General features: G+C 48.3%; 1 protein-coding gene across 2 annotated transcripts in view; it reads left to right on the top strand.

Annotated features, from left to right (window-relative positions):
• LOC104073269 (tubulin alpha-3 chain) overlaps positions 1–11430 on the top strand; it is a 12135-nt gene extending 705 nt beyond the window's left edge. Inside the window, exons 1-4 of one of the 2 annotated variants that reach the window (XM_009572976.1) lie at positions 4666–4720; positions 7485–7728; positions 9093–9241; positions 9980–11430. In XM_009572976.1, coding sequence (XP_009571271.1) covers positions 4718–4720; positions 7485–7728; positions 9093–9241; positions 9980–10978 — 1395 coding nt within the window. In that variant the 5' untranslated portion in view covers positions 4666–4717 and the 3' untranslated portion in view covers positions 10979–11430. Of the gene's footprint in view, positions 1–4665; positions 4721–7484; positions 7729–9092; positions 9242–9979 lie in introns of those variants that run through there. The other variant, XM_009572977.1, reaches the window with a different exon arrangement.
• Positions 11431–11944: the final 514 nt, after the last annotated feature.

The following is an 11944-nucleotide window of genomic DNA, read 5'->3' as shown; positions in this document are numbered from 1 at the left end:
AGTCCGGCTGAACAAATTGAAACTAAAAGTGCCCGTGAGCTGACGCTAACGTTGGACAATATTCAAGGGCACGAGACAAACTGATGGCAGGGAAATGCATTGAGGGTTATTGAGTATGTAGAAACCACATGCAGTTTGGAAAGTGCCTGAGCTGAATAAAAATCAGAGGAGAGACTTCAAGGGATATGTTATATACATTTTCCTGGCTCTTTACACTTCTCCAAGCAGCTGCTTGTGGCCACGGTGGGAGCAGGGCACCGGGAGGCAGACCTTTGACTGACACCTTACAGCCACCCTGAAACTCATTAAAGAATACAAGTCCATCTTTCTTCAAGTTACTTTAGAAGAAAGCTTTTCCTTAAAGCATTTTCCTCATTACTCCTAAGGCAATTAAAGGGAGAAGAGTAAAAATAACCCTTTACAACTGGGGAGTAAATAAAAATATATCCTTGTGCACTCGCTATTGCTACAGCCTAACCCCACCGCAAAGAAGCTCGTACCCCACAGCTGGTTCCTATCTGCTTTAGGGAATGCAGAAGGGAAGCACAGCTGTGCAGACACAAATAAAGAGATGGTGCTTTCTCCACCCTCGGTTACGGGAATAGCTTTGAGGCAGAGCTGGTTGGGGGAATTCTGCTGGAACTGTGTTCTGCTGAAATATGCAGTTCCACTCCAATCGAGCCGCCTAGCAGAACAGGATGGGTCTGCCAGGGTTTTATTTGGAAAGAAAAATGAGGGGAGTGGGGGAGAAGTTGGATGGTCAAAACATCCCATCCCAATAGCCTTGAAATGAAGGTTTTCAGTTTTAATCACTTTTTGCTGTAATTTTTTGCATTACAATAGAGAATGTCAAAAGTTCCTACTGATGCTGAATGCTTCTTTTGACAGTACTGAATTAGTAATTTACTTCTGTGGCAAGTTTAATTCTTTTTTTGTGAATATATCTGAAGGGATCCCCCTGCATCCAAATTGCTCCACTGTCTCACATTGCAAGGACATGTTTGCAGGTGGAGTTTGGCTGAAGCAAAATCTGTATGTTGGAGGGAGGTGTACGAAACTACACAAGCAAAACAAGTGGAGTTGTCCCTGCTTGCATCCTTCATGTGCATGGAGCAGAAAGGGCTGACGCCAAGGCCAGAGAAGGAGCAGTATAAAAACAAACCGTGCATGGACAGAAACTCTCACAGTGAAACGCTAGAGATATGCAGGCTAATGCTTGGATAAATCATCTCTGGTTATCAGTAACAGATGCCTGAGCTGAGGTTGGGGCCTCACTGCATGATAGATAAAGGACAACCGCTATCAGGAGCAGCGCTTCAAAGTCAGCCCTGGCAAACCTAAATTAGGGTAGCAGTGGCCTGAGGCCTCCCTACAAGGAGAAGCAGGGGTGTCCAGAGGACTAGTTGGCCCATCAATAAGTGGGTGCCGCTTGAGAGGGTCCTCATTTGCCCATCAGACATGAGGCTGAAGGCCACACAGCAAAATTTGCAGGGCCACCAAGTGATGGCCACCAAAGCTCCGGAGGGTTGCAACGGCCTTGTGAGATATGTGCTCACCGCCGGCTGAGCTTTGGGAACCGCTGGCACAGGGCAAGTTCTTCTGCTGTCAGAGGCTTGTTAGTGGATACTGGCATTAAGTGGGATGAGCCCAGGTTTGCCCAGGTCACTGGGGAGTTCCCATTAATGATGTTAGTGGCTTTATGCCTCTGGAGGACAACGGAGACAGACAGAGACCTGCTGGGGAACGGGATCTGGCAGTTCAGGCTAAAGTGGAGGATGGAGATCTCTAGGACTGTTGTTCTGCGTATTCGGCCAGCATTGAATTCACTTGAAAAGACAACAACTGCCTTCGGGGGGATGAGGGTGTGGAAAGTTGGCAGCTTTTACTCCCCAGAAAAAGGCATAATGAGAGCCAGTAGCTGGAAGCTGATGCTAGGGAAATTCACATGTGAAACAGGGAGCAAATTTAACTAGGTGAACAATTAAACATGGGAGCAAATTATTTCTGAAATGGTGGATTTTGGAACTACATGAATCGCTATTTTTTCAGTTCAGCCAACAAACCAAAAATACCAAAAAATCCCACATTTGGCTCAGCCTGAAGCAAAGTGAGATTTTTTCCCCCACTTTTTCCTGCTTCAGCAACACTAAAAATTAATATTGAATTAAATAAATTAATATTGAATTAAATATTTTGTCTTCCCAGGGACAAAACCTTTTGATTCCATGGGGGCTCCTCTAAAAAAGCAAGCGACAGGCGTAAAAGGTGACATTTAAGTGCCATTCTCCAAAGTAGCACAACAAAAGCAGTACCTTCTCTGTTCCTCAGCAGCCTGGTGAGTCAAGTGCTTGCCCAGAGCGTGGCCACAGATCGGTTCTCCCCTCTGTCTCAGGACACTCGTCCAGCATGTTTTGGGACACCACCCGCATCCTCATGGGTAAGGATTTGCTCCGTAGAGGCAAACAGCAGCTGGTGCCAGACCACATGGTGGGGACAGCAATAGGAAGACCAGGGAGAGTGAAGAGGCGATATTTAGGACGCGGGAGTGGGAAAAAGGAGGCAGCAGCTGTGAGGTCTGGCTATAAAAAGGCTGGGAGCTGCTGCAATGGGTCCTCTTGGGGGGGTGGTCTCTGTCCTTCTTGTTGATGCCGTTCTAAATATGTCTTGGAGCTGAGATCACAGGCAGGTTTTCTCTGTCACCACCAGACTATAGCACTTCTCTCTTTTGCCTTCCATTTCCCAAGAAAGACAGAAATCAGCCCCAAAATTTTTTGACTTGGGTTTGATCAAAAGCACACCGTTTAGTGAATAAACACTTCGTGCTCTAAACTGAGTTTCTCATTTTCTCTTTTCTCGTTGAGGAACAGGTGCCTCTTGGAAAGAGAAGATCTTGTCTGACCGGCAGGCTTGGTGCACACATTTGGGAGACTCTTGGTTTAGGCCAGAAATGAATAGCTTCTCAGAGGCCACCTTTATTCCCAGCAGAGGCTTGGAGGCCACGACAACGCTGACAGCAGCGTTTGCATGATGCTCCGTCTGACAAAAGAACCCCGCCTGACCCAATTACGGCTGAATTCCCCCACTTCCAAAACAGGCATATCCATGTGCTCAACCTGCTTGGCTCGAATTCCCTAAATCCATGGCATAGCCCCAAGCAGGAACAGGGTAATGCTCCCATCTGCCCTCAGAGGCAGAGGTTGGGCTGAACATGCCAGTGGAGGAGAGCTCTTCCGTAGATGCCTTCCTTTTGCAGGTCAGCTCATCTCTTTGTCCATCAAGGCTGCAGTCTTGTCCCCATGCCTCGGCAGAGCTGGGGGGTGAATACCTCCCACGCTCCAGGCTCAGCTGAGCCCATATGCGGTGCTGACAGTATAAAGGGAAATAAAGCTTCTCTAACGAAATTTACCCTGTGGCTGGGGATATTCTTACAATCAGGTTGGAGCACACAGGTCCTTGGCGAGAGGGTTAGTTTTGCCTCCTGAAAATACCTTGGGGTCAACTTAAAACAGGTTGCTTGAGGACTTGCGCAGGTGAGTTTGGAATACATTCAAGGATGAAAACTCCCCCATCTTTAGGTTCCTGCTCCAATGTCTGACCACCTTCATGGTGAGTTTAAAGGTCTCCCCTTCTCGAGGATGAACAAGCCCACTTACCCTGTCTGCCTATGTCCTGTACTCCAAATCTGACCAGCTCGGTGGTCTACGCTGGACTTGCTCCAGTATACCGATATCTATCTTGTACTGGCCAGCTCAAACTGGACCCAGTAAGCAGAGAGGGTCTCACAAATGCTGAACAGAGGAAAAACTCCCTGTCCTTGACTGCCTGGCTGCGCTCATGCAGATACAGTCTGTGACATGGTTGTCTCCCCTACCCTAGAGCTGTCAACCTCTTGCAGCTATGGCTGAACCAAAGAAGGTTTGGAAACCTTTTAATGGGAGAATGAAGAGGTAAATAAGGGAATTAGTAAACAAGTTACCACTAACCACTCTTGTCTACCTGCTGCTAGTAACCACACAGGCACTACTGAGACTTAAGGGCAGATCCGGAGCAGTCTTAAAGATGTACCTACCCTTTGCAGGATGGGGCCAAAACTGGCTCAGAGTCCTTATGTCGGCTCTCGGCAGGAGGGCAAAATGAACTCTTAATGGCCAGCAGGTAAGGCAAATGGAGGGTCTGAGCCTACACCTGAATGTCCCAGAGGTGCAAAAGTCAGCAGATTCCCATAAAGGTCATTGAGCTTATGGAACAAAGACCAAAAATTGCGGGATTGTGTCTAAAAATAGACAAGATACAGCACATCAGCGGCAGTGCTCTGAATAATGATAAGGGGAAAATTGTTTCTGCTGGATAAAGTGAATCATATGGGGGCACTCAAACTTCCCCAGAGTTTCCTTCTTTTTAGCCAAACCCGAACTTTGGCATCTACTTTCCCCCCCTCCCCCAGTTGAGGCTCTTTGAAAAAAAATACAAAAAAAGCTCACATTGCACCGTACCCAGGACTGTTTAATCACAGAAGTCGCACCAGCTAGACAGTAATAGACAGTTTTATCCCTTGCTATTTCTAGGGATGCAAAGGAAAAGGAGCTCTGTTCCTTTAAGCTAGCAGAAAGCTTCTTTATATTCAGGTGGAGTCAAGCCTTCCTGGGCTATAAAGTTGCAGGGAGAGGCAGGGGCAGCAGCTGTTTTGCTTAGATCTTAGCAAGCTTCCAGTCTCATCATGGTAAGAGCATGCCTTGTATTTGTATTAGTCTAAACTTAAAATATAGATTGTATATTTTCCAAGTGTACTGAGCTAAACAGCTTACTTGCTCTTTTTCTTTCCTTTCTCCTGGGGATGTTAATTCCAAACAGATTTGTTTAATTACTTATTACCTTATGGTTTATTGATTCAATGTTTGCTCCTTATAAGGGAAAAGTGAGGGACTTGGTTGGAGAAGAGCTATTTAGGTGGCCTCTTGCTGCTTTTCACTCTGAGTTTACAGCTCCTGAGGTGGGGTCTGTAGAGTTGCAAAGTTTCTGCCTCTTTAATACAAGTTGGGTTTTACTTTTTTTGGGGAACCAGCATATCTTGATACACAACTATGTGATAGACTAAAGTCTAAATTTTGACACTGCTGGCCCTTTTCCCAAAGTTTAACACTTCAACTCTTGCACTGCCACAGAGAACTAGTGCAACTTGCAGAGACCTTTAGGGTTTTTTTCCTTAGGAATGAGCTGCCATGTTGCCTTTGTCTGCTACAAACCCTTGGGGTTAGATATTAAATGAATAAAGTCCCCCTTCCTTCTAGGTTTTTAATTAAATCTTTAATCTAAAGAGTTTGCAGCTGTGAAACTGAAGTGATTTGATCTGGTTACTAAAAAAACTGCAACCCTGAACAGTGCTGGCTGATCTAGCTGAAACTCTTATACATATAATAACACAACTGTCACCTTATTGTGAATGCAAGAGAGTAACTTGTTGGAAAATCTGATGGTGTCCCTTTGCATGTTGCAAATGGAAGAAAACTTCAAAGTAACTCCTAGCGAGCCAGCTTTTGAACTTTTCCTTTTATGTGCTGACTTCTAGAGTCTGTCTTGGCTATAAAACAGTTAAACATTTACATGGTATGTCCAATGGGAAAATCAGCTGGACAACAATAGGCTGCCTATAGCCAGAGTCTGTAAAATGCAGTTCATCTCGATGCAAATGTTGGAGATCTGGGATCTCAAAAAACCTTCTGGCATATTTGAGGGGGGGAAAACCTGCAGAAAAAAGCTGCACTTTCTTCCTTCCAGCAGGCCCCTCTCTTTTTTTTTTTCTTTTTCTTTTCTTTTTTCCTTTTTTTTTTTTGTTCCCATTGCCTGTGCTCTGGGCTGAAAATACCAGTGCTCCTTTGAAGCAGGTGCTGGGACTAGGGAGCTGGGAGAGGATAGTGAGCGGAGCAGCTGTCCCAGCTAGCGCTGGTGAAGCGGCTGTGGCGCTGACCCTTGCAAGCTGTGGCGAGGAGCTATTGCAACCATCTTGCTGAGAGGGATGGGCAAATGGCAGTCAGCATTTCCCACATAGTGCAAATATCAACTCGGAGAGGGAGGACTTAAACACAGCCTCCACGCCCAGCAGAACTGGTGATCTCGGCCCAGACCGGGATTAAGCGGTGTTTAGCCAGCTGTGGGTAAAGGGGTTGGTGTCCCCCTGCGGTACCAGGAGCATTCATCCAGTTGGTGTCTAGCTTTTTGGTGGATGACCTGGACATGCGGTGGCCATTGGAGTTGCTTGAGGACTGAGAAATGTCTTGGCACATCCATGCTTGGAGACTGAGAGGGGAGAAGTTGCATTGCGTCCTCTCCTGATGGCTGCTGCCACAAGTGGTTGGTGTCCAGGACTGTCTAGCATTACTTAGAGGGTAGTGACTTTCAAGGGACAGAGTCCTTCTGGCAGGATAGTCATGCCTAGGGGTGTGCACACAGAGAGTGTCTTCTCGACCCTGAGACAACTAGGCTGTCAGTGGCATTTGTCATGCTCTGCTCAAGGTGGGCTACTTGGCTTATCTATGGAGACCCCCAGCTCTGGGTAGGACTGGGTGGTGGTGTGAAATGAGGTGAGACCTGAACCAAGCTGCCCATCAATGCTACAGATAATGGGATCAGCTGCACTGCTTGCTATCCCCAGGTGGGATCACCAGCTCCCTTTCATGGTGATCCCTTGGGAAGTAGCACTGCCCCATGCCATGCATGGCAGTAATTGGGAGTCTCTGCCTGGGAGCTGGGACATGAACCTCTGTCATCACTGCAGCAGTGCATTGATCTTGGGATAGTGGAAACAGCAGAGATGCCAATTACCCAGGGAAGTGAGCAACCATCAAAAGTCCCCAGAAAGTCTCCAGAAGATGCCAGTACCTCCAATGCTGCCCTGGAGGTAGTTAGAGGCTCCTGGAGGGTGACCTGGTTAAATCTGGACTCCAAGCCTCTCCCCAGGTGTCAGCCTGCCCTTGTTCTGGCCCCGGGTGACTGCTGGTTTCCTCCAGCCCTGTTTCCTGCTGTGACTCCCAGCTTGGCTGTGGGTTTCCCAAGCTTGGCTTCTCCCTGCTTGGTGCAGAGCTTTTTTAGTTCAGGGAGCCTGGAGCTGTTGTCCCTGATGCCCCATTGCTCTGGGACCGGGGGGATTGACAGCTGCTCCACTCCATGGCAGGACCAGTTGAGCACTGATTGAGGAGCCAGCACTGCTCAGCTGCTTCCTGCCTCAGCATGAAGCCCATCACCTCCTTCCTTCCTCCTCCCCTGGGTTGGGAGAGCCCTTCCTAGGGATGCTACGTGTGCAGCTCGGCTGTGTCCAGCTGCCCTGCAGATCATGGTTTGATCCTTGCTCCAACTCCCGGCGGTGGGCGGAAGCCGCCTGTTTCCCTAATCATCCGCAGTAGCAAATGGCTCAAACAAGAACCGCGGGGGGCTAGTGCTAAGTCACAGGATGTCTAAAAATCACCCTAACAAGCCATTTCCCCTTCCAGAGGGAATGCATTTCCATCCACATCGGGCAGGCTGGCGTGCAGATGGGCAATGCCTGCTGGGAGCTCTACTGCCTTGAGCATGGGATCCAGGCGGACGGGACCATTCCTGGCCCCAAGCAGGTGAAACCTGTGGAGCCGAAGTCCGAACAAGTGGATTCTTCTTTCGAGACCTTCTTCTGTGAGACAGCGTCTGGGAAGCACGTGCCCCGGGCAGTGTTCATAGACTTGGAGCCCACTGTCATCGGTAATAGTGGGGCAGTTGGGTGTTGTGGCATCTTTAACCGTGACTCCTGACCCTTCTTACTTGGGGTTTGTGTTGCTGCCCATATTGCCCAGCAGCTCCCACTCCTCTGCTCTAGTAAAATGTCTCCAGCCATCAGAAGGAGACAAAGTTTGCATTTCCAAATGGACCTGGAGTGACAAATGCATTACTCTTACTACACTGACTTGTCTTTAGTTGATCCCTCCTTTTAAGAGACCTGCTGTCTTAAGCAGGATCCTCAGCAGGTATAAAGTGGCATGGGTTTATTAACGTCAGTGGCTCTGAACTGAATTACACCATCCTATGACCTGATTTGGCACATCTGGTTTTAATGCTACTGGTGAAGCATCTTTGGGCAGATGGGTGCTACACATTTCATGGTTCTGTGGAAACTGGGCGTCTTGCTACTGCAAGCTTTCTACTTCCCCTTCCAGCCCCAGCTCCTTTAGTGATCTCTGGGTGTTTGACTCAATCGTGGCACTTTGATTTAGAGTACCTTCCTAGAAAACAAATTCTTTTTTTGCTCAAGGAACTGGTGGAAATGACTCCCAACCACCTGCATCCATCTACCTGCTTCTGCCTTCTAGGCCTCTCCTGGGTATTTGCTCCTATCTTAACATCTAGGATGTGTGATTCATTATTTCATCTAATGGAAGGAATGTAGACTTTTGTTTTGGTTTCACTTAATTTTTAGGCACCTTATCAAGGCACTAAATTAGGAACCTAGTGAGCGAGCCAGTAGAACATGAAATGTATCCAATATTGAGACTGAGTGGGTTAAAATACCCTCTGGAGGTGTCTCCAACCTCATTGACTACATGGAGCCTAGAGAAACTGCTCCTGATACCTGTCTTCATAAGGTGCCTGAAGCTGGGTTGGATATATCTAGCAGAAACGTCAACACTGGAGGCACTCTGTCTCCTCTTCAGTGTGCTATAGAGCAGAGGATGGAGGTAGGGCTTCCAGCCACCTCAAGATGCTTTGCAACAAGCAGAAACACAAGCTGCATATGGTAACTATAATCCTACAATAATATTGGAAACACGGGCAGTGTCCTAACTCTTTAAACCAAATTACATTAGGTGGCTGCTGGGCAAAGATGGAGGAGGTATAGTAGGACCTTGACAAATTAGCCTGGATAGGGTTATTCTTACCGCTTCCATTATTCCCAGTCTGAACTAGGAATAATTTGCTGACCCTTGCAAATTGTGGTAAGTTTGCAGCCATGCCATGACTGTCATCTCACGTGGGCTCCTGGTAGATTTGCTATGTGTTTTGCTCTGTCACACTAATGTCCAGAACTTGTAACTGCGTGCTGCTTTCCATGATTGCTTCTCCTTGTGTAGATGAGATCAGGACTGGGACCTACCATGCGCTCTTCCACCCAGAGCAGCTCATCAGTGGCAAGGAAGATGCTGCCAACAACTATGCTCGTGGCCACTATACCATTGGAAAGGAGATTATAGACACTGTCCTCAGCAGAATTCGTAAAATGGTAAGAGAAAAGACGGTCTTTCCCTTAACACACCATGGACAATATAATTAAACTTTGGGTTTGGGGTAAAAGTCTTAGAAGAAAAACCCCTTTATGTGAGCTCAAGGGCTGCTGCTGCTGTGATTAGGTTTGGGGCTCAGTAAAGCAAGGGGCCATCTGAACCTGTATATCTGCCCTAAAAGCAACTGTCGTTATGTATCATATATGTATGAAGTGACACAACTCTAGACCTAAGACTCAGAAGAGAAGGACTTTTGACCACAGGGAAGCCACACCCTGGTTGTGCAATTGCAGATATTAATTCTAAACGGACAACTGGTAGCCAGGCTGGGAAGACCAAACTCCACATTTGATAGGAGTGAAGGAGGATTGTAACAATGTCCTTGGATGCCTGTCAGTGAAATGTTTCTGAGATGGCTCCTAAGGGTCTAGGACCCACATGCTACCTCCCATCCCCTCTCAGGTGCTGAGGTATGCACTGAGCTGATAATGGAGCAATTTGCCAAGAGTTTCCATCTGACCATGCAGAGCTACCTGTGGTATCTCCATGGAAATGCTGCAAATGATTAAGACGTATACTTAAGATGCTCAGTAGGGTGATATACTAAGTGAATCCACTCTAGGGATTGGGTGCACTCTGGCCAGTAAGTGCTCTAAGCAGAATTTATTGCTGTATTATTTGGGATAGTTATTCCAGTCCTTAACAGAGAGAGGTAAATATACATTATTCTGCTGCAGGCTGACCAGTGCAGTGGTCTCCAAGGGTTCCTGGTCTTCCACAGCTTTGGGGGAGGCACAGGCTCCGGGTTCACCTCCCTCCTCATGGAGCGGCTCTCCGTGGAGTACAGCAAGAAGTCCAAGCTGGAGTTCTCTGTGTACCCGGCCCCGCAGGTCTCCACAGCAGTGGTGGAGCCCTACAACTCCATCCTCACCACCCACACCACCCTGGAGCACTCGGACTGCTCCTTCATGGTGTGCTCCTTCAGGGTGGACAACAAAGCCATCTATGACATCTGCAACCGCAACCTGGACATCGAGCGTCCCACCTACACCAACCTCAACAGGCTGATTGGGCAGATCGTCTCATCGGTCACTGCCTCCTTGAGATTTAACGGTGCTTTGAATGTTGACCTGATTGAATTCCAGACTAACTTGGTGCCCTACCCACGGATACACTTTCCGCTCACCACCTATGCGCCCATCATCTCGGCAGAGAAAGCCTACCACGAGCAGCTGTCGGTGCCAGAGATCACCAACGCTTGCTTTGAGTTCTCCAACCAGATGGTGAAATGTGACCCACGCCGAGGCAAGTACATGGCGTGCTGCCTGCTGTACCGGGGCGATGTGGTGCCCAAGGATGTGAACGCGGCCATTGCAGCCATTAAAACGCGCCGGTCGATTCAGTTTGTGGACTGGTGCCCCACGGGCTTCAAGGTGGGTATCAACTACCAGCCTCCCACGGTGGTGCCTGGGGGAGACCTGGCCAAGGTGCAGCGGGCTGTCTGCATGCTGAGCAACACCACGGCCATCGCGGAGGCGTGGGCCCGCCTGGACCACAAGTTTGACCTGATGTATGCCAAGCGAGCCTTTGTGCACTGGTACGTGGGGGAGGGCATGGAGGAGGGGGAGTTCTCGGAGGCCAGGGAGGACCTGGCTGCCCTGGAGAAGGATTATGAGGAGGTTGGAAGGGACTCAGCAGATGGAGAAGAAGATGAGGCTGACGAGGATGAGTATTAACAAACTGCAGTCTGTTCTTAATGAAGTCAAACCTCAGATGAAATACAAACCCTCTGTCATCAGGATAAACTGGTCCTGAGTGCCTGGAGGTGCCAAAGGATTGTCCTGAACCTCAATGCTACTGTTTGACGTATTATACCTTTTCTGCTTGCATAGTCTACGTGCTCATAGTGCACTTCTGTAGCATGGGTGTCTCGAGCTTTATCACACTGCTGTTTATCAATGAGTGAAGCTGAATAGGTGCCTGGCTTAGTGTTGGGGACACATCCTGCCTGGGCAGAGGATCCTGGTTCCTAGTCCAGGGGAATGTTGCAAGCTGCCTGCTTTGGCTGAAATGGCAAATTCTTGCTCTGGCTTTTACTGTAAAAGCACCTTTTAATTAGAAATGTACCTGTACACTTCTATGCAACTGTCTTTTTGTATTTGAATAAAGACACTTTTTTTTGCTCTGAGTTGTTTAGATTTAATCAGGATGTTTGCGTGGATGTTGTCTGGGGAAAATAGCAGATGCTGATACGGGTGTGCTCTGGGTAGGTGATCTGTGAGGATCATCAACCATAATTATTGCTGTGAGGGAAATGACCTATATCCTCCAGGGACTTGTCTATCTGGGGCTGGATGCTGCTCTTATCACCTCCAAGAGCAGCCCAGAGGAAGCGTGTCTGGGAGCAGGCTGGGAATCCCCAGTTTGACCAGTGCTATAAGGGGGAGTGGTGCCTGGGTAAAAAACACCTTTCTGGTGGGGTTTCACCTCCTCACCATCTCTGGTGAAGCTTGTTTGTTGCCTGAGCAAGTCATGGGTGTTGGGGCAGTGCTGTAGCTCTGAGGTGGGGTCTTGCTCAGGAGTTGCTGTGAGTGTGAAACCAGCCCCAAGTGCCTGGGGTTGGAGTTTGCCCTGAGGAGGTGAGCCAGGCCCATGTGATGGGGTGACTCAGGAGGAAAAGCAATGATATGGCCCTGATAGGG

The sequence above is a fragment of the Fulmarus glacialis genome, unplaced genomic scaffold (genome assembly GCF_000690835.1).
Source record: "Fulmarus glacialis isolate BGI_N327 unplaced genomic scaffold, ASM69083v1 scaffold17192, whole genome shotgun sequence".
NCBI lineage: Eukaryota > Metazoa > Chordata > Aves > Procellariiformes > Procellariidae > Fulmarus > Fulmarus glacialis.
Note: the sequence above shows the minus strand (reverse complement) of the source record. Positions and strands in the feature narration are given on the sequence as shown.